We start from the raw sequence: 23,740 nt of genomic DNA on the forward strand, positions 1-23,740 counted from the left end.
AAACATGTCATCTTTATTCGTCCAACTGTTGTATCAGACACGGGTGCAACAACAACAACAAAAAAAAAACATTTATTCGGCGATCACTCACGCATATACTGGGGCGCCGTGGCTGACTGGCATGCGCAGATGTCACCGTAACACAATGACTTGTATGATACAACTATACGTACGGATGGGCGAAAAAAGAAAGGGGGGGGGATTCGATGGGATCGATCTGCAATGAAGCCGATAGAAAGACAACAGACAGCGAAGGAAAATCAAGACAGAAAATCACAGGAAATTAGATACTACAGGTGGCCGAAAAAGGAATGCTGCCTAAGCCAATGGTTTGACAAGGGAGCTTGCGTTTTTCGGGGCACTGTTGATTTATTTCCCCATTCGCAAGTGCGCTTCTCTGTACAGCACATTCGCCGAATTAATGGCGGCCCCGGTCACCGTTAAAATAATGACGATGTGCCAGCTGCGGATGCTGGGGCTTGTCCCTTGCGCATTGTCTCGTCGCGAGAGTCACGTCTACGTTTTCCTTGTCACAAGACAAGCAAACCGTGGTTGTGCCCGCTGTGATCGCGCGAAAGCTTCCGAAAACGAGGGGTGACGTGGCGTCGCGGCGATGCCCTCTCCCCTTATGCAACACCTGGCGCACTAGCGAGGCAGCAGGCTTTCGCCCGGTCCGCTCCGTCGAGGCGCGCTCGTGACCTGGCGTCACAAACAATGGGAATTTAGGTGCCGTTTCGCTGCTACAGACGCCGCAGGCTTTTTCGCTCAATAGACCATTTTATATACTTTCGCATCGATATACTCCGCGAAGACGGGTGAAAATTCAAACAAGGTGCCACGCGCACTTCCAGTTCCCTTTTCGGATGCGCAAATTTACTCACCACTTCTCTTATCATCATCATCATCATCATCCATCCCAATACTTTCACTCCCCTTCCCTCCTCCCCAGTGCAGAGTAGCAGACTAGAGCGCACTAGCTCAGGTCGACCTCTCTGTCTTTCCTATCAATAAATTCTATTCATTCATTCCCGCCAGAAGACATGAGTTTACAAGAATGGCGATGTCGTGCTTATGCGCAGCGCCTGTAGCCCCCAAATTAAACGCAGGACGCATCAAACTCCCTCTGGAAGGCCCACCACGCTGAGAGACGAAAAAAAGATGAAGCGAGAGGGGGGGAGGGGGTCTTCACGTAAAGGATATGCGGACCCTCGACTCCAATGTGGGAGAAGGTACGTGCTTGCGGGCGCCGATCGAGGCAATGGGAGAAAGCGTCTGCTCCGAGAAGGGTAGCTCGCCTCCTCGCATCATGGCATCGCACCATTCATTTTACTTCTATCTCAGCTACCAATGAACATCCTTTCTTTTTTTTTAAGTTCTTGAGGCAGAACACTTCCTGGACGGTGCTTTACGACTTCTGCTGCATAATCAATATTTCTGACGAGACTTGGCAAGGGGACCTGACTAGGCTGCTACTCATTGCGCGGTCCGATATATTATAGCAGCGTTGCAGACGTCCGAGTGAGCCGCGAGGGCAAGTGCCAGGACGTCACAATTGTTCTGCTCCCACGTGGCCACCTTCCGTTTCATGACGTCATGAGACAAAAACCTACCTGATATAAACCGAAAATGATTTGTAGAAAAAAGAAATTGTAGCAAATTGTTTAGGTCGAGGCTCGTCAGTATTGCTTCTATGGTTTCGATTTACACAAGACTTCCAATTAACGCAAAAAAAAAAACGTCAAAAGAGTCAGGTCAGCACTACCGTATGAGCGGCATTATCCGTTAACGCACAGGCATACTTGGAAAACGTGCGCTCGTAGGAGTGGTTCATAAATGTCCGACGCGGGCCGCCTGTTGTGACCATTCTGCGCTTAAATAATATCCTGAAAATACCATTGTCTGGACCGATGAACGACGAGTTTCCTTAGGTATCGCTTTACGTTCGGTTTATAAAAAGATGCGCTGCCTATGTATATACTTGGAAAGCTCGCCGCGATGCTAATGATTTGAATGCTAGAGAGACCTCTGATCGATGCTCGCATTCGTGAACAAGAAATCGTGCGTCCCATACGAATGAAATATACAGATACGCGTCATATAATTCGATGTAACGTTAAGTCCCACACTGCTATGCAGCAATATATGACGCAATTATTACACATAAGACGTCGCGGAGTCTGAATCTGCATGCACACTTACCACCGAACAAGCGTCGTGACATCGTTTCTGCGACAAATGGCCACAGCGCACCGCTGGCTCTCGCGACCAATTAAGACGTAGTGCGTCGCGTATACTGCAAGCACAAAGGTTCACGCATAGCAAGATTCGACGCAGCCTGTCGTCCACGTGTTGTATAGTTATTCGCAAACTACGACGTATATTTATTCTACAGAAAGCGTCGCAGATTAAAAAAAAGATATGCAGGTACAACGCACATCCTGGATTCTGTATACGTGAAGCGAACTGCTTTCGTGAAGCTGTAGTTACAAATTTGCTCATTTCGTTCCCGCCGTCTTCGGCTCAAAAGAAATTAGAGCACGCGCGCACGTGCTCGTCTCGTGCAGCCGTGCTATACGCGTAGAGCGACACACGCGGCGATCATCTCGAAGAGCTAGTTGCCGTTGGCACGACTGAAGTGTCTACGCGCGACCGTGGCCTCTGATTGACGGAATTCAACTTGGAGATTGAGGCTCATTCGTTTGTTCTTGCGGCAAGTTGTTTCGCGTTTTGTGAAGGCAGAAGCCTTTTGTGTCTCATTATAGTCAGTCGACCTTGAGCGAAAAACGCGTCGTCGACACGAAAGGTACAAAAAGGCTACGAACCCTCGACCTTTGGTGGGAGTCGAACCCATGACCTTGGGGTTAATGAAGGCGACGTTAATTAGGGCATTCGAACCCACGACCTTGGGAGGGAGTCTATAACCCTCGACTTTTGGAATTAAGAGGGATCGCTAAGCGAAGTACACTAAACGAATTAAGGGCAGATGACTAAGCGAATTACGGGGATAAGTAAGCGAATTAAGGGGAATGTGTACGTCATATGTCCGTCCTTAATGCATAGGCACTTCAGCTTTCGCCTTCAAGTCGTCTTATGGATACCATAATTAAGAGACCCTGTGATTTTTTTACTCTGGACCAAAAAGATGCCTTTCCGCTAACAATTAATCAAATGTGACTGATGATTTTGTGTCATTCAGTGAAGAAATTCTCGGTTCTCTGAGAGGATACATGCGCGAAATAGTGGTCTCTGTCAATATGCTTACTGTCAGATTTCCTACGATACAATTTCTAAGAAAAAAATTGCGCAAAGAATTTATTGATACACTCATGCCAGAGCTTCTATATCGATGGACACACAGTGGAGGACAAGGAAAAAAATATTTTAATGCGAATAAAAAGAATGAACCAGTTAAGCCAAACATAAGAATTTTCTTCCTCAAATTACAACGAACACACTACCAGTCTACCAGTGAAAACATGGCTGAGCGAGAAAGGTCTGGTCGTAGCCTGGAAGACACAATGCCTACGCTGAATAATAATTTAAAAAAAACTGTGGCCATTAGCGCATGTTTTCCTAGAATGCTGGGACCCGGTGTTCTATACATAGAACTATAAAAGGAGAATGAGCTACCACTCAATCCGCACGGCAGCAGTTTTCTACCAGTTAACACCACGGAAGTGCCTTATGACGAGATCATGCTCCGTGGCGTGCCCAGCTTGTGGAAAGCGCGCATGCAGGTTAGACATTTCGACGTCAATATACGCTGAGTACGTCGAAAATTCACAGAAAATGCTGTTCAGTACACGCAAGTTTATAGGGCGCTGCACTGCTTGACGACGCGGCTGTATACTAAAGACATATTATTCCAGTGGCGTCGGCAAAAATAGGCTGACTCGCTTTAAGAAATCGTGCTTTGTTTTGTCTTGTCGGAACCGGCAATAAAGAAAACAAAAGAGCATCGGACTGGTGTGATGGGGTACCGAAGTTCGATCCCACAATCGGGCGCATTATTCTCTCTTTCTCTCTCTGTGCGTGCGACACACACACACACACACACACACACACACACACACACACACACACACACACACACACACACACACACACACACACACACACACACACAAACAGAGAGAGAGAGAGAGAGAGAGAGAGAGAGAGAGAGAGAGAGATTCTTCCGCAAGACAGCAGCAGTATACCCAGCAGCCGCAGTCAGTAAATTCCGGGAGTGTTCGCAAAGAAAGCTAGGCGGAAAAAACAAAACAAAATACGATACGCGCGGACTGAGGCGGCTATGAGCGCACTATACTTAGCTTCCGCACCGTTGCCTGCTAAGTACCGGGAACGTCCTTGCTGTTCGTGTGCGTTTCTTCGTTTTTTTTTTTCGTACAACTTTAGCGCTCCCCTTCGCTCAAATGTCGCACCAACCAGCTAAACAATACACTATATCCTGAAACGGGAGAAGAGAGGCCACGCGATACTACTGGGCGGAATTCAGTGTGTGTGTGTTTGCACGTGCGTGTGTGTGCCTCTGTCTCGGTCAGCAACGCCACAGCCTATATACGCGGTTCAAACCCGTGCGTCGTCTGGCTCAGGTAAATCGCGGAGACTCGGCGGTGTAAAAAGCCATGCACTGACAAACACGCCGATAGCTTATCGTTATAGTTTGCTCGCGTCGTTATCGCAGCTTCGTCTAGACGAATGGCACGTGCCCAGGTCATGCAGAGTCGCTGAACCCGTTACACTGTCCAAGAAGCAGCACGCCGTCCTCTCTTCTCACGAATAGACTATCGTATACTTGATGCGTGAGCACGAGCTTCAATTATAAATAAATAAATAAATAAATAAATAAATAAATAAATAAATAAATAAATAAATAATGTACACAGTGTCGAACACGTTTCAAACGCGTTTTTGTTCTTCCAGACATCGACGCCTGTGCGTCAGTATAAGTGAGGCTGCCGAGATGAAAAACAACCATTTGTCATTTGTCTAATGACCTGGTACGATCGCGCGGGTTTTGTATAGGATCCCAGATGATCATGTCAAACTTTTCACCATATGATATGTAAAGCTACCTTCTCGTGGGTACTTGAAAGTGTTCCAAGGAATCAACATCGACATGAACGAGCGGACGTCAGGGGCCGAATCTTATAACGGTTCGGTTGGGGAACCGTTCTTTTGGCCTCACCTGATTGGCTAAAATTTTGATTACGTCACAGGTCGTCAGAGGCAGCGGGGCGGTATCGCAATTTTCGAATACGTCACGCATCTGTCAATCATCTTCAAAGCGAACCGGTCATAGGAACCGGAGAAGGGGTAGTCCGCTTTGGGTTCCGTTCCTGTGGCTTGGCTGTTGGCTTGTGACCCTGGCCGCGCGCGGCGGTCGCGCACCCCCGGAGACGCGCGGGCGTCGCGCGCGCGTGCGTTGGTTGCTTCGGAGGCTATTACTTGCCTTTGTCGTCTGCTTGGCGTTGCTCTTTCGGTGTCGACCACGGCTGGAAATGCGATACGCTTTCGAAGAAGTGACGGATAATGAGTTGCGCCGCCCTGCGGCATTGTCCACAAAGTTGCTCTCGCAATTACTGTGTTGGCCGGTTGAAGGGCTGGGTCAGCTTTGCCGTTACTTCAGCTTCAAAGTCAATGCCAAGGAGATATTTGCATAGTGAAATCGAATTCCCAGTGCTATCGCCAGTGTGAATAGCTCGCAGATCGCCTTTCAGCAGTCAGAAGGGTTCAACCTAGGCTGGTTCAGCGCTTCCTTCGTTCGGCTGATAAAACTATACAGTCAGGACGGGAAGGTATTGTGGAGCTCTCTTATTTGGCTGCCCTTTTTCCTCTAGTTCGGGAGTGCTGTTTCTCAATTTCACGGCACAGCGCGCACCGTCAGCACCACACTCTTCGATTTGACTTCGCGCAGGCAATGCAGGGCCCGTATACCGTAATGTTCGATTTAAGTTCCACTGCTTCTATCACGCGACGCGCCGTGGGGCAGATCGCAGGGATAGCGGCAGCGCGACGGCGAGCGAGTCATGTCCGAGCCGATGACGAAGGGCGAAAAAAGAAGGAAAATTGATATAGTCGGCTAGTAAAGGTGTCCCTAAGAACCAGTTCACGGTTTTGTCGTGCTAGCTACTTGAGAAGTGCTGGTAGTGCGTTCCTATTGCAGGCATCGTGCGAGCTCCTGGTAGCAGACGACATCGCCCTGCGCTCTGCCAACTCCGTGGCCAACTCATTTACGCTTACGATACCGCCTGTGGGCTGAGAATGAAAAAGAATGACATTAATAAATTACTTCTGCATTGCGTAAACGTCCGACACCACAAGTTTATTATGCTTCAAAACTTGGCGTATAATATTTAATTTTTATTTTACATTCATTTAGCAAGCAGAAACATTCTGCAATTCCTCGATAAGCTCGTCGTATAATGACGTACACTTCAGAGCTGGCACCCTCTCATCTATTGGTCACGTACTCCCCTTCTTCCACCGCCGGCTTGGGAGTGGCACATCTAATGACGTAGGCGGCGAAGCGGACGGTTCGTATTCCAAACCGTTATAAGATTCGGCCCCAGGCCTATAGCCGATTGCACAGAAGGAACTATTGCAGCGGCGCGCAAATGACCGATTCCGCGGGGCTGTGCGTGGACCACATACGTAAGCCCTGGGACGGTACAACGCACAAGAATTTATTTCGCTACATTCTACACCGTTTTTATAATACGACGACTGGCCGATCTTCGCTATAAAGTACGCTTAATGCCGAACGTCTATACAGACCACCGACAAAGCGCGGAAACAAAAACAAAAACATTAAATTGTGGGGTTTAACTTCCCAGTCGCATATGAGAGTTGAAGCAGGAGGGCTCTGATTTAATTTCGGAACCACCTGGGGTTCTTTAACTTGTACCTAAATCGGTATAAGCATAAACTAGCCTTTTCTTTTCTTTTTTCTTTTTAATCGCCCCCATCGAAATGCTGCCGCCGCGGCCGATATTGGAAGCTGCAAAACCTCGTGCACACGGCACGCTGATCGCCATAGCCGCTGATCGAGCTACCGCGGCGGACGGACGGAAGAAAAAAAAAATGAAATATGGACTGGTTACAATATTATCGGGCCGGCTCGGCCCTGCAGCCGTCGCAGCGCCTGCTGCAACGGAACTCTGCACACATTGTCCAAAACGAGGTCACCACCAACGGTGCGCGAGAGGTGTGCATGTACGTATACATGTACACACGCTATATACACGCACGTCGCTGCTTCCGTGATCTCTTCTCGGAATCTCCCGCGGAGCGGGCGAGGCAGCTCTCATTAGGGAGCAACACTCGTCAAGTATATATATGCATGTGTGTGCGTGCGTGTGTGTGCAGAACGGTCTCGACGGCGCGCTAGCCGATGAACCATGCTAGTTATCCATTACGAGGGCATGACAAGAAGCAGTCGCGGTACGATAACGTTTCGGGAAAAGCGAGTTCCAGCGAAAAAAAAAAGCACAGGGACAAGAAGAGGCACACGGAATACACGCACGCAGCCGCTATGTATGTATGTATGTATGTATGTATGTATGTATGTATGTATGTATGTATGTATGTATGTATGTATGTATGTATGTATGTATGTATGTATGTATGTATGTATGTATGTATGTATGTATGTATGTATGTATGTATGTATGTATGTATGTATGTATGTATGTATGTATGTATGTATGTATGTATGTATGTATGTATGTATGTATCCAACAACCGCCTTTACTTTTAAAACCGAGCTATACCATATACATCTCGTGCAATGCTTTATCACCGCTTGCGCAGGAAACCCTGTAGCCCTTTAGGAGAGACAACGTTCGATATATTGATGGCTCGCCGACTACGCAGGATTCACCGAGTGCGTCGACGCATGGTCTCCGGTCTACATAAACTTACTCCTCCGCTTTTATTCCGATGCTAAACAGCGCGCGTGTTCGAGTATGCGAGAAAGAGAGAAGGAGAGATAAAAAATACACTGCAATAATGGTTAAATGAGTCGCGCGCCGAGTTCAAGAACGCGTGCAGAGTGCGTGGTTGAGGATGATTCCGGCTAGGGAGGCTCGGCATGCAAGCAGTGCTTCGCATTCGTGACTACCATCTTAAGGCAACGACATATCGCATACAGCCCAGAAACCTCGCGTTCTCTTTTGTTTCACAGGGGGCCATATGTATACGTGCGTCCTGTGCTTTAACGTCCCGGGAGTGCGCATCGAGTTCTAAGGGATGACGCAGTGGATTAGCACGAGCGCTTCTGCATCGCGGCCCCATCGACGTGCAGCCGCTGCCGCCGCGGGTGTCGAACCTGCGGCCTTTTGCTACGCATATACAGCCACTGATACACCAGCGGCGGGTGTGCTTGCGCGCCACCTTCCTCTCCGCTTGACATACAGTCGAATATAAGGCACTGAGCGGTATCAAAACCAATACGCCGCCACAGGTAAACGCAGCCGCGGCCAGGAGGCAACCCGTTACTCCGGTCACGATCGCTGCAGCATGTCCTTGCGCGAGCGTGCGATCGCCCGCGCTTTATATATGGATATATATGGCGACCAACACATACCAGCGCGAAGATCTCGACCACGCCGAGAGGCGCCGTTACCGCCAACGAACCAATTGTTCAATCGTTTCTACAGATCAGCTGTGAACTATATGTACTAAGGAGTTCCAACTCACGGCGTGGCGCCCTGTGTTCCACTTCTTCCTTCTCCTCCACCTCTCGGGTGTAGGTGATGTGCGCTACCATCGTCATGGTGACCTCGCTCCTTTTCTTGTCGATTCGCCGAATCGGCTATCTCCGTCAATCCAAGAGCGCAGACGACGTGCCAAGAGGGATGCCCGCGTCCGCAGCGTATGAAACGTCAAACTTTGCCCACACTCGGCGCGTATAGCACAACTCGCTCAAGAGAACGTGTATGTATACGATCCAGACGGTGGCACGCGCAGATCCACACGCACAAAAGCGGGGCACACGCACAATAGCGGGGCACACGCACGAGAAAAGTGCTGCGAACAAGGAGGTACCCGAGCTACTGGTGGGGGGAGGGATCGCAATCAAACGTCGCCAACTCAAAAATCAGTGCCGTGCGCAAAACACAGCGAGGAGAGAAAACAAACGCGCCAGGCACGTGTACAAGAAAGAAATAAAAACAAAAATATACGGAAACAAAAATGAAACCCTGGGACCCAGGTGGCCCCCGCGCACCCCCAGATCTATGCAAGCTTTCTCGCTATACGCTTGCTCGGAGGTGTGGGCTCTCGTCCCACGCCCGCAATCCTCGACGTTTGCCGCGCCGGCGCCCCTGACGACCACGACGCCACCTTATTTGGATGAATGGAAAGGCGGCCGCCGAGAACTGGCGCGCCTCAAGAACGCGTCTGAGGGATCGACAATATACTGCGAGGGGCCTAGGCGTACGAACCAGCCGCGGTACACGAACCAAGGTTACAAAAGGGAGAGTGTCGTATGCGCCACAAACGCACATACATACGCCAGTTCCAACCCGGGGAAAATACCACGCATTGCGCGGCGTGCGAGAGTTGTTTGTGTGCGTCGCATATACGTATATAGTATACGCATACGTCTATGCACGCGTGCGCAAGCAAGGATATGTGTGGCGCGACCCACGCCGGTTGCGCCACGTGACCACGTATGCCGAAAAACGTGCGCCGCCGCCTCTTCTCCGACTCGCTGCTCCGCATACAACGAGGTGACGAAGAAGCGTTTGTGTACTGCGTAGAAGAACACTGGCGGCAGACGTCGGGTGGACCGCGTCTACATACGCGGAGAAAAAAATGGAGCGATCGCTGGGTGCTCTCGGAAGGGCTTTGCGTACCACGACAGCCGCGGGCGTGCCACGATGGGCGGATTACACTGCTTTCGACGGGCTTCCCCGTCGGATTACGGCCGCAAGGAACAGGTAGGCCGCGTACATTCGTTGTGCGTCAGTATACATAGTCACGCGCACACGAAGAAAAGTTCTTATGCGATGCCGGCCAACGGCAAGCAACTCTTACTAACGAAGATATTTGCGAATTCAGCACGAGGTTCGTAAGCATTTGTGCGCAGGTGCAAAGTGACCACTCCGTGAACGGCAGAGAGAAGGCCGATGTATCAGGTTGAAATATACGCGATCCGTTCGTGCGCGAATATAAATACTAAGTCTGAGGATTAGCGGATGGCTCTTGTCTAAACGAAAGTGTTTTACGCCTTAAAGCTGCTCATATAGGCTATATATGAGGGACGGGGCAGCGGATGATACGCATTATTATTATTATTATTATTATTATTATTATTATTATTATTATTATTATTATTATTATTATTATTATTATTATTATTATAACCAGCTGGGGTTCAGTGCACCGATACATCTCGGCGCGCGCGTTTTGCACGCGGCACCTACGTATATACCGGCATGCGGCCGCCGCTGAGTGCATTCAATCGAACCCACGTGCTCTATAGCTCACCAACAAGGCTATGCTTCACGTTATTCGAACTTGCACCACAGAGTTCGGGCACATCGAAAAAAAAAAATCCCAAATAAGAGATCAAGCTGCAGTCTCCACGAAGAGAAAACTTAAATAAAAAAAGGACTGAAGCTGCCACACATAGCTGACGAAAACTATTTTGTCTTCAGCCAGCAACAGTATACTGCACTTAATTTTGACTGCACGCATATCGGGACGCCAGGCGGTTTTCTTCTTTCTTTTCGTTGAGACCATTCCTAGCTTAACCTGGGAGACTGCATGATGGGCGGCCCCGAATTGGGTTAATTACTTGTCAAGGCAGTAAGACACTGGCGCCGGATGCGCCTGCATGCGCTGCTCGTGTCGGTGGCCTCGTTACTGCACGGTTCTTTTTCGTTTCTTTTTTCGTGAGACTTTATTATTACAAAGGAGCCTGCCGGGTCGTGTGTATCGAGGCCGCCCGCAGCATGACGGCAAGCAGCTATTTCCGAGCGCCAAGCGAGAGCTCGCAACAGCTGAGCCCGGCCGCGCGCAACAGAGAAAACAGGTCGCCGAGAAGACAGCGGCATCAAGTTTGATTTTACGAGAGTGGACAGTGCAATTCTCGAAACACCGTTTTTTTTTTTTTTTGCAATTTCGTCTGGGCTGGCAGGCAGTACAACACGGAAACTACAAGGACAGTGCAAGCATGCAGACCCACTTCATGCAGATAGCGCAAAACATATAGCGACCTGTGATATGCAACCATCGTTATAATGATCACGTTGTTCAGTTCCTAATAAGTTCACACACCCCCCTACGTACACTTTCGCGGACTGTCTTTGCACCGGCGAATGCCCAAAGTAAGATGGCCGGCATCCACTACGGGCGCAATTGAGCGGGACACATCGTCTTCATATGGTTGATGAAGTTAAGCTGTGTTAAATGCACCACCGCTTTGCAGCACATACACACACACACACACACACACACACACACACACACACACACACACACACACACACACACACACACACACACACGCACACACACACACACACACACACACACACACGCTTACGGTGCCAAGAGGCTTAATTGCTCCGTCAAAAAGAAATATCCAGAAAATGAAAGACGGATGGCGATGCCACGCTGACGTTCCCGCTCCAGCTCACTATGACGTCATGGATTCTCACAGCGTCAGCTCAGACGTATTTTGATTTCTTTTATAAATAAAGACAGGGCTGCATTGCATTCTAAAAGGGACAAAGACTGAACACAGCAAGTTTCGAGAATATTCATCGAGCTATATATATATATATATATATATATATATATATATATATAACAGCCCAAGTACGAGAGATTACATTCAAATCCCGAACGTTACACTGCAGACGTACTGTAGCTGGGGCCTCGACGGCAAATAAAAAAAAATTATAATTTTGCCCTTCATTTTCACTCTTGTGGTCAACCTATTGCCATGAAATTAGCGAAAATAAAGTTTAGAAAATGCTTTAACAGCCTATAAGTTAATAATAATAATATTTGGGGTTTTACGTGCCAAAACCACTTTCTGATTATGAGGCACGCCGTAGTGGAGGACTCCGGAAATTTTGACCACCTGGGGTTCTTTAACGTGCACCTAAATCTAAGCACACGGGTGTTTTCGCATTTCGCCCCCATCGAAATGCGGCCGCCGTGGCCGGGATTCGATCCCGCGACCTCGTGCTCAGCAGCCCAACACCATAGCCACTGAGCAACCACGGCGGGTAGCCTATAAGTTGATATTCCGTGTTTGCAGTACTAGTTAAGAGAGCTATAATTAACGCATGTGGCCTGTATGTTCTAGCTGAGGTTGATGGGAAGTGCAGTTCGGCACGACAAGTATTCGGGTAACGGAATGGGTGCCACGAGAAAGGAAGCGCAGTCGAGGATGGCACAGAACGAGGCGGTACGGCAAAATTAAGCAATTTGCAGGCCTATGAGGGAGTGGACGCATAACAGGGGTGATTGGAGATCGCTGGAAGAGGTCATCGTCCCGCAATGGACGTATAAAGCAATGACTGTTACAATTATGCTGGTGATGATGATGAATTAAGAAGGTGACTGTCACGTGGGAAAACCCGAGTATAGTTTCAGGTGTCCACCTTGACAGAGATAATTACGATGTAACAGGCGCTCTACTGCATATAGCGTGTGTATGTATATATATATATATATATATATATATATATATATATATATATATATATATATATATATGGTGTCCTTGCTAACTTTAGCCACATTTTAAAAATATGCGAATGCCACGCAGCTGCATGGACAGAACTAAGGCAATGCTGTTTGACGCGGCTCGGAGACAGACTATTTTTCGCATTCCTTCTGATTACACAATTCGTCTAGATTAATTAATCGACTTCTCAAGTAGTATAGTTAGATGAAAAATGTCAATGAGAAAATTGTAGGGCGACATGAGAAACTCCTCATGCAGCTCTCTGTTGCTCAATACATGCTACATTAAAGTGTTTTTCCGAGCATGAAAGAAGTCCGCAATATATATATATATATATATATATATATATATATATAGTCAGGAAAGATCAAGAAGAAGAGCTGCTGCGCGTATGCAGCTCAAGGATAGATTTGAGACAATAGAGAGGGAAGGCTTCGTGAGTGAGATATCTGCACATGCATTTCATTTTATTTATTACATGACGGATGAGTTTTAATTACACTGAAAGCGCGATTCCAGTGCCGCCTTGAACTTATGTGGATCGCAGTGGTGCACGGCCATTGTAGGTGTACATGGTTCCGGTCCCGTGCGGTCGTCACAGAAAAGGAGTGAAGATGAGTGGTAGTTTGCGCTGGGAGAGGGTAAACCGCTCTGGGTTGGTTAGCGCGGCTGGACAAGAGATGAACTGGTAAGATCGCTGGAACTTCGAAGGGGGCATTATAAAATTTGTGGTAAAGGCATAACCTAGATATGTGACGTCGAAATTCAAGGTTGCAAAGGTGACCACGAGCCTTAAGCTCGGAAACACTGGAATGGTAAGAATACAGAGAGTAAAATAAAACGAGCTTCACGATTCTGGACTGATCCGAGAATATTAGATAGGTTAGATTGATGAGGGTTCCAAATAGCGCATGCGTATTCTAACTTAGGGCGAACAAATGTAAGATAATAGGCTCACTGACGGGGGGGGGGGGGGGGGGGGGGAGTCTTAAGTGCCTACGAAGAAAGCCCAAAGCGCGATTCGCAGAGTTAGCCATCTTAAGTTACGTGGGTTGACCAGGAGAGATTGCCTGAAAATGTTACGCCAAGATATTTATAAGATTGAGTGGATGATACTGCGGAGCCGAAGACGATATATTGTGCTGGTTCGTAATGTGGCCTTCGGTGGAAAGGTATTAAGGAAGCTTTATTTATATTTAAAGACATTAACCACCTGCTAAACAAGGACTCAGTAAGGTTGAGGTCGTTTTGAAGAGTATTATTATCTACACTGTTTCTTATGGAACGATATGCGACGCAGTCATCTGAAAATAGACGAATGGTAGAAGAGATATTAGCTGGGAGGTCGTTAATATAAATGAGAAAAAGTAGGGGCCCAAGTATTGTATCTATGTGGTACACCAGAGATTACATACGGGGAATAGGTTAGATGAGTGGGCGTTAGCATATATAGACATATTGTTGTCGATTGGCGAGAAAACTGCGAATCCGATTGTATACAGGTGTGTTGATGTTTAGTCGAGAAACCTTCAGGAGTGACCGTTAATTGATGCGGAACATTGTCGAATGATTTTTCAAAGTTAAAGAAGAGAGCATCGACGGATATGCTTAAGTCGAGGCTGAAACTAATATAGTTATAGAATAAAGCTAGTTGGGTAACGCATGAGAGTCCTGCGCGAAAGCCGTGTTAACTAGAATGAAAGAAACTATTGCAGTTTAAGAAATTGGCAATGTTTGAGCAGATCACACGTTTCATTAGTTTAGAACAAACACTAGTAAGTGAAAAAGGGCGATAACTGCTGCACAAAGGAGGAGGAACTTTTTTGGGTACTGAAATGATCTTTCCCACTTTCCAGTCCACCGGTACGACTCCTGTTGATAGTGGCTGCTGGAATATATGGCACAGTACCACACTAGTGATGTATTTCGTGCTTTTTAGCATTTTCGCGTTGACACCGTCCACCCTACATGAAGATGTGAGTTTTAATGAGTCAGTTGGTTTTGCTATGCCGTTTGGACAAAATGTGATTTGGGCATCGCGGTACGGTCGAGATAAGGAAAGGGAGGTAAGTTGCCGACAGGTTCTGCGGTAAACATGGAAGAAATCAAGTTCGGCGGACTCACGATCGGGAATTGGATGGTCTTGTTCGTCGAAAATGCTAATGGTTGGGGGTTATTAGGGTTAATGGTGTTCCAGAATTCTTTTTTTATTATTATTTTGTAACATAGCGGGCAATGCCTGTGAAAAAAATTTTTTTTTCTGTGTTTGCGAGTCTTTCGAATTCTTTTTCTACGTCACAGTAGCTGCTCCACGCGCATGCGTCATTGGATCGTTTTGCAGAATGAAAAAGCCTTCTCTTTTTATTGTTCAGTCGCTTCAATGTGACGTTAAACCACGGGGGTGACTTCTTTTCGGTTACGCTAATGTTGGGTACATGCTTAGTGAACAGGTCTAGTATTTTGTTTTTTAAAGAGTAACCAGTTAGCCTCGACTGAACGCTTGAGAAGTCAGAAGAGAAGTAGTGAATTCTTCGAGCTCAGAGTTTATAGCAGAATAATTATCCTTATCGTACAGTGTTATCGTTTTAATTATTTTCGTGGGATACGAAAGTTGACAGCGGTAGTATCCATGTATTGCTGAATGGTCACTGAGCCCTGGCATAAACGTCATTTTTTTAATACCCTGTCGGGCTCAGATTCAAGAAGAATATCTAGAGTATTAGAAGAATTATCGCTGTAACGTGTGCATTCATTGATAAATTGCGTTAGTCCAAAGATTAGGCACGAGTTAATGAAATCGCTCTCGATATCGTTCTTGGAGGCTATCCATGCTAGATTGGTCCAGGATATTGCCGGAAAATTAAAGCCGTATAATAGCAGTATCGGAAGATGCCGATAAGATTCGGTCAGACAGCGAAGAGCCTCGTGGTATTCGTGTACAAAAAGAGGTTCACTAGCTGGAGGGCGAGAACAAACACCAATTATCGTGGGGAGATAAGAAGCATTACAGAGAACGAACATAGTTCGCAAACACAAGGATGTTCTAACTTCAGTTAACTGAAAACCTTTACGACTACCCATAATTACGCCACCGCCACGTTTGTTAGTGCGGTAACGTCGGAAAATATTGAAATCTGGGAAAAGTCGCAGTATTTACGACTCAAGTTATAGCAGGGTTAAGCCATGTTTCGGTGACTGCAAACAAATCTGATTCTGTTGTAGTATATATACCTAGGTTTTGAAGAGCATCTACATTAGGAAGAACGCTTCTTATGTTCGCATACAGGTACGAAAACAATTTCCTTCTCGGATTAATACTGCTGGGGCCTAAGTGTTTAAAGGGCGAGGAACAACCGTTTCAGCGTTGCGGTCGTAAATATAGGCGTTGCTACCAATAATGAGTTTGTCATGTCGAAGTTTAAAGGATTGGTGTTGTGCCTTGCCGGCATCATGATGCCATGCCGTTTGATACCCGCACGTTTAATACCCACACCCTTTGGGTAACGTGCCACGTTTAAGGTTCATCGTCAACATGCACGTCTGCTGCACATTGTTTCATCACGAGAGCCACGTTTACAGTTTCCATATCCTATAGACAAGAAAAGTGCACTCGTACACTCCAACAGTGAAAAAAACAAAAATGACTACGCCACCATAAGGTTGGCAAACTGTCTTACGGAAAAACTGGCTTCACAGTTATGGGAGCCATTATAGCGTCCCTGCAGACGAAGCCTACAAGTAATACTGTCGAGTCCTGCTCCGCTCGTCTCCCGCTGCGCGTCTTCTCCCGTGCTGTACACGGACGGGAGAACTGCTCGCGAGAGAGACGCGATTTCCCTTCCCTCCTTCAAATCTTTTGCCACCGTGCCAGATTTCGCCGTCACTACGCGGGAACTTCGGCAACTCTATTACGCGAGTCATTAATCAAAAGTTTGGTTCTCTAGCTCCTTCGTCCTTATCCGCGGCGCGCGCGTCGAAGCATGAAGGTCACAATAAGGACGAAAACAAGAACTAAGAAAGGGTAATGCAAGGAAGCGTATAAAGAAACAAACCGGGGCAGCAACAGCAGCGGCACGTTTCGGGTGGCGCAATTAAACGCGCCGTCCGTCTATATCGTTACGCAACCGTACGCGTTCACGCCACGCTGCGCCACCTGTGCGGCCCCGGCGCGAGACTCCTCCGTGGAAGCGACGGGTCGTGGAGGGGAGTGGTCGTAGGCGAGCCAGCGCGTGGCCTGGCGAGACGATGGTTGTCCCGTTGACAGACAGACATGCACGAAGTGCGTGTTGCGCTGCTAGCTGCTCTGTGACACCTGTTACACGGCTTGGGAAACCCAGCTCGCTATATATGTATAGCCTACACAGGTGGTGTCACGTATAGTGGGTGTCCGTGACAGAAAGGCTAGTCAAAAAAAGAAAGAAAGAAAGAAAGAAAGAAAGAAAGAAAGAAAGAAAGAAAGAAAGAAAGAAAGAAAGAAATTACGTAACTAGGTAACGCGGCACTTCAAACATATCGGTTACGGAATCGACGTCTTCCTCTGAGACAACGTGTGCAGCGAAGGAAGGCTAACATTGTGCAGTGCATGGTGACCACTTCGAATGGTGGCCAGTTTTCCTCGAACGGCAGACGTCGAGAGCACCTGCTGCTGCTCGTATTCACACCGATTATAATTGCCTGCCTTTCCGCCTCTCTTTTTCTCGCATTCGCATTAGACTCCAAGAACTCGAAACTACGCAGTAAAACTTTCTTTTTTCTCTCTTTTTCGTAAGCCAAACAGGTCAAAAGTGGGGGGTCGACAACCTTCCAAAGCAACTTGCCGGGTCACGGAGAAGTCAAGTAGCAAGCTCAGAAAATGTCAGTCTAAAGGACAGCGAAGCCTAACATGAACTTCGGCTCTATGATTAAATTACGCTCTTACAATAGCAAAACTGCCACTTTTACGGTGAGAGGGCGGCTTGCATGGTAAGCCAGAAGGAACCCGAAAACAAAAGACGGGTAACGACGCCACCGTGTCGTCATAAAACTTGGCAGCGTCTGCAGTTAATTGCTCACCCATAAAGTACGGGACTAAATCGTTTTCTGGAGCAACTATAGATTGACGCAATCAACCCATAGCAAGTTTCGAGAACTTCCGAGAACTTTCGAGATGGTATACAATGAGGTCAGCGACGTCGTAAGGTCGTACTGGCACTGAGACTTCAGCGCTAAACTTAAAAAAGAAGGGGCGGGTGGGGGAAGCTGACATTCACGTTCTCTACCACTATAATCAAAAACACATTCCCGCCAAATGAAATAAAATAGAGCTTCAAAAGAGTACTTTACGATTTTATACTGATGCCCCTTTTTCGAACTCGTCATTCTCGAGGCACACGGCGTCTAGGCCTGCAACCCACCAGGGTCATAAACAAACTCTAAAGTGTGCAGTCACTGGTCATTTTTGCGAAGAACACGTGCACGCGTGTGAAAACTGCAAAGGAGCTCGGAGGATACCGTCGAGTTTGCCGCGCACACTGTCAAGGCACAGTCCTCGGTGTCAGCTCAGCCCGTCCCGACAAGAAGACAGCTACTTCTTTTCCCCCGTCTATCATATTGGTAAACGACGCACTGTCTTTCCCGACGGCTGTCTCGTGAAAATGCCAACGCGATAATAGAAAAGCAAAAAAAAAAAGCACACAAGACAAAACTTAAGATTTAAAACAAGAGTCGTCTAGGCGTCGTCTGCACAGTAGGCCTTTTCGCAATCCCACCATGCTGTGGCAGCGTCGTTAACGAAGTGCGATTTCGAAACGGTACGGAATCCCTGTTGCCCAAAGTAACAAAACTTCGGATCAGCAACCCCCCTGCCCTCTCCCTCTCATTTTTTTTTCTGTTTCTCCGTCGGCTGTCTACAGTCCTCTCATAGCGCAGCCGGCGCAGAAAGTGATCAGCGAAAAAAAGAAATAGAGTGACAGAGGGAAATAATTCAGCCTGAAAACCGTCAGGCACAGGCATTGCGAAAAGACAAACCCTCGCATCGGTCGTCATCCGCAGTGCGCCCACAGCGCGCCTGTCCCGTCATAAACAATCATAAAACGCGCATTGCCAAAGCCCACGGCCGACTCAACCAAAACAAACAGGAAGCGCAGACGGCGCGGGGGAACAGGACGATTTTAAAACTCTCGAGCGACAAGACAAGGAACAGACGAAACCGCGCCTCTCCCTGGTTTCATTTTTTTTTCTTTCCAGGAAGACGTAGCCGCATTTGCCCCAGCCGTCTCGATCGTCAGTCAACAATCCATCCATCAGGCCTAAGAACCGAGTGACACACCCCGGCTAAATACACGTACAAAAAATTAAAAAAAAGGAACATTTAGAAAGGTGGGAGGACAAGAGGGTACGTAACGGAGGAAGGAGTGCGAGGATGCCAGTCGTCTGCAAGCTTGCGGTTGCACAAGCCGGGGCCAATACGAAGAGCTTCCTCTGCCGTGAGCATCGGTGGGACGCCGTGCTGAGTACAGAAACCCGTTCAGCCACTGCTGCTTACACAGGGCAGCCGGAACGCGAACGGATGAAGAGCAAATAATGACTCTGTCGAACCCTCAGCAAACGAACACACCTGTGGTTTTATTTTTGGCCAGTTCCCACGGAATATGAAAGGAAAAAAAAAAGTGTGGCTACCCCACTGCATATTAGCTGTCTCGCTCAAGCCCTGACGCCTGGGGTCACATTTTGTAGTGGCCCATTTCAATTTTACAGGGGAGCTGCAAGGGCTAGTTCCCCCAAGATCGTGTCCGTGTGTAGACACAAAACTCTCCCCACGTGGGCCGATCTGTGAAATGCCGGGCCGTCCCGCGGCGGAGGTGAAGCAGGTGTTAAGGGGCCCACATACACTAAAGCCCCTCCATCCACGCGCCACCGCCGCTTTAAAGGGACACTAAAGCGAAACAGTAAATCAGTTGAGACTAACGAAGCATTGCTTGAGAATCCTGCGGGCAGTCATTTCAGAAAAATAGTTTATTTGATGAGAAAACGAAGGTCCAAGTATCAGTATTTGAATTTCGCGCCGAAACCCCAGCGCCGGTAAGTCAGCGTGACGTCAGGGATTCCAAAGTATGTTTTCGCATTTCGGCCGCGTTGGCTGGATAAAGGTTCCCAAAGCTTGCCATGTTTAATATTTGGTTCCTTTAGAACACAATGTAGTCAATCTGTACCGCTATATATAATTAGTAGTAACGTCCGTCGCGTCGACTGACCAATATGCCAGCGATAACACGCGGCGCAGCATCGTGAATAGAAAGGATAAAATTAAATGCATGGATCGCTACAAAATACGATACCTGAACTATATTCCGAGGTGGAAGCTGGACCCAACCGGTGCTTCGCGTTTCTTGGCGCCTCTCGATAGGCAAATACTACTTCCGAACATATTTCACAGAAAAAATACAAGACGGAAACCGGGCGCTCGGGTATAAGGGAGCTGCAATGACAAATCAGTTCTGCTAAATGGAGAAAGGTTCATGAAAGGAAAAAGAATTGTCATCCACCAGAATGTATATACCACGAAGCTACAAAGGAAACCCATACGGGTGGCTTCTCAAAGACGAAACGCAGTTGATATTAGTCGGACTTGAGGTGGAATTCGCCTTGCTTCGCGGGATTCCAGACTGAGGCGAATTCAGTCTAAATATGTGGGCCGTTCCCAAGGTCATATATATTTGGCACTGAGTGTGGGCCGCTCTTCAATGAATCTCTGATGCCAAATTGGGTCAACGGGTAGGTGAGCTGCCACTGAGTATGCGCGAACTTCGCGGTGGAACCGCTAGATGGCGCAGCGCGTGAACGGAGCTCGGCTGCAGTAGACGCGCCTCATACATGACGCGTTTCGGCTATTCGCATGCTTGGATTGTCATTGTTAGGTGAGTTCTGCCAAATTTCTTTTTTTTTTCTTCTCCCAATTTTACGACCGGCCGATGCTGGTGATAACGCATACAGGCGAACCGTCGCTTTGGCCGTCAACGAAGCGCGCAAAGGAAAATGATTGGAATCGGGTCGTTACGTTATCGCGGCGCTGGCGCGTTCGACGCACGACATTGACCGATACGGTATACGCGGCTGTACACGCATGTATCTGAGTTTAGAAACACGACGCGCGTTTCACAAACAGCGGCTCACCGCGTTTCGCGACGACGGAAGGAAGGGAACGGGCGCCTCTTGATATGCAAATACTGACATACGACGGACGGGCGGCGAAAAGGGCCAGTCGCGAGACGCGTCATTCGATTTCTGTCAAAACCGACGCGCGCGCGCAGGAAACAGCGAAACCGCGCGAACACCGTATACGGGGGGTGACGAAAGTGGCCCACACGGGAGCACGACACGGGAAAGGAATCATTTCCGCCGCAGGCCGCAGGCGTGTGGCGGGGAAGCCAAGTACCCCCTTGCCTGACTCACCCGTTATATACATATTCGAAGCATTCCGCAAAAGATATAAGGTCACGGCGGGAGCCCGAAGCTTCGGCGCGCCGCTTGGTCACGCTTATCTGGCTCGCCTCGGAAGAGTCGCTGACTCGCTGATCTGATGGAGAAGACGCGCGATTATGAGCCAGCCTCGAGTGCGCATTGTTAGTTCGTCATCCGGGCATTCCCTCCGCTGTCGCGACGCAGGCGACAAGGAGGCGAACGTCCGGTTGACGAACCGGTCAGAAGAAACAGCCCTACATGCTCCCGGGACCCCTCGTTACATTATATCGTGCTTTTTGCTGTCAATCCTTTTCAATGTTAATACGGAAGCAATTGTTTAACGTACTTCTCCCGGATATGACGTAAGATGCACGCGGGAATATATGGAAGTGGTGGAATCACATTCTTGTTGTCAGCCATGGGGAAAGCTAATAATTTGGCGTAGACCATTGTGTCGTCGAAGACGACGACAAACACCCGTGCAGTGCGTTTTGAATACCGTGATATGACAATATATATATATATATATATATATATATATATATATATATATATATATATATATATATATATATATATATATATATATATATATATAGGACGTACTATCAATCGGTGTGTAGGCAAAGAAAAGCATTTTCAATTATAACATGGAGACAGCCTCCTGGTTAACTTTTAAAGGGAAAGCACGGGTGCAGAACAAATGCAAACTTTCCCCTTGTGCCACGTGTATTGACGTGTTCGTGGCGCTGGTACTTTTCTATACAAGCGTGCAGTGTATTGATGTAGCGGCTGCAGGATGGAAGGATGGATAAGGCTGAGCCCTTTGAATCGGGCGGTGGCACACGCCGCCTAGCCGTGACTAATAATAAATCCTGTACTTTGTGGAGGGTGAAATTTCACTCTTGCCTTGATTTCAGACACCGCCAGATACCCTCCGTTTGGTTATTTCTAGCCGCTTAAAGTCTATGTTTTCTCCGCTGTCCCTAAGCCCCAATGCTTTTAAAAAGTCCGACCCGTTGCTTTGAGCTGCAGGGTGAAGTCCTTTACAGAAAAGTATCACGTGTTCAGTCGTTCCCTCTTCCTCTCCACACGCACCGCATATAACGTGCCTATCACTTGTTACTCGACTCGGCACGTCTTATATTCCGCAATACTACTGCCCTGGCTTTAAACAAAAAAGAGCTTCCCCTAGAGTTATCGTGCATATTTTTCTTTGGCGATTTCCTGCTCGAAAGTTCCGTATGTTCCCAGTGCCGATTTCTGCCGCATACCTGTTTTCCACAGACCACTCTCTGTTTCTTTAACCTTTTTCTTAACCGATGTTTCTCGGTTTGCTTCCCTCCCGTTGTCCAAATATTTGCGTGATAATTTTCTGGTTCTCTCATTTCATGCCAGCATTCCTTATGTACTAGTAACTGAAAACTTTCCTTACCCACCACTTTCCCGCCATTTCTCTCAATCGCTCCTCAAGTTCTATCTTGCTGCTAGCTTCTCTACCCTCGAATGATGTCCATCCCATGTCACCCTGCACCCCCTGATTTGGTGTATTTCCGTGTGCTCCCAAAGCAGGCCTACCTACCCCTCGCTGCTTAATTTCCAACCTTGGCCGAACCTATGATCTCATGCACGGGACCGCGTTGCCGAAAGTCAGACTGGGGACCATCACTCCTTTCCAGCACCCTCTCACCACGAGGTGGTGAGAGGGATCAGGCACATGCAGATACAGCTCCAGCAGAGTGAAAGCCGCGCATCAGCAATTCCCTTAAACAGTGGACTGCACTGTGCATGGAGATGATGCTTTCAGCATCTAACCGCGATATTAAAAAAATAAATAGGTTTATCACCTTTGTAACATTCGCCAGTAACAAGAAACGCTTTGCATCGCAATTATGTCCCTGGAGCTGTCTATGGTTCTCAGGGGGATATAGGGGTATAGGGCCAGATGCATAATTTAACGATTCCTTTCGCTCGATTCAGTTCCTTTATCCTAGTTCATCGCTCATGATTTATCCTGCGTGATGATAACGTATATAGGTGGAGAATCGCTCGGGCCAATACTAGTTAACCAGTGAGAGGAAAGGAAAAGAATTGGAGTACAGTCAACACATTACCTCGGCCTAGAATTGCGCAACACACGGTAACGTCTCAAACTATATGTCGGAGAGGGAAACATGGCAGCACTTGCGCCTTTATTGCCTTTTTTTTTTCTCTCACGCGCTGCAGTTGAACGAAGAAGCCTAAACTGCCTCATTAAACATCACTCGATTTCGCATCGCCAAAGCCTGTTTTGTATCCGATAAACACTGGATGAAAAATAACGGCTCTCAGAGGACACGACAGCGACGCTGTAAACAGCATATCACGACACAATACCCTTGCCAGGCCCGCCTAGTGTGGTCGAGCGGCGTGCTGTTTGTCAAATGTTGTTGGACGAACAACAAGATGCTGCGATCAAGGATGTTGAGCTCGCCGTGTGCTACGTGTACTAAGGGACCTTAACGTGTACGAGGTCCGATAAAGAAAGAATCTGAAAAAAAAAAAAAAACAGAAGAATAAAGAAATACGATTCGAGCTGTTATTCGTAAA

General features: G+C 47.7%; 1 protein-coding gene across 2 annotated transcripts in view; it reads right to left on the reverse strand.

Moving 5' to 3' along the window:
• The window catches only part of LOC142576056 (leupaxin-like), an 85,323-nt gene that overhangs the window by 57,472 nt on the left and 4,111 nt on the right, over nt 1–23,740 (reverse strand). Inside the window, exon 1 of one of the 2 annotated variants that reach the window (XM_075685975.1) lies at nt 8,704–9,000. The exons of the other annotated variant lie outside the window; for it this stretch is intronic. Coding sequence (XP_075542090.1) covers nt 8,704–8,779 — 76 coding nt within the window. The 5' untranslated portion in view covers nt 8,780–9,000. Of the gene's footprint in view, nt 1–8,703; nt 9,001–23,740 lie in introns of those variants that run through there. 2 annotated transcript variants of the gene reach the window in all.

The sequence above is a fragment of the Dermacentor variabilis genome, chromosome 3, assembly GCF_050947875.1.
Source record: "Dermacentor variabilis isolate Ectoservices chromosome 3, ASM5094787v1, whole genome shotgun sequence".
NCBI lineage: Eukaryota > Metazoa > Arthropoda > Arachnida > Ixodida > Ixodidae > Dermacentor > Dermacentor variabilis.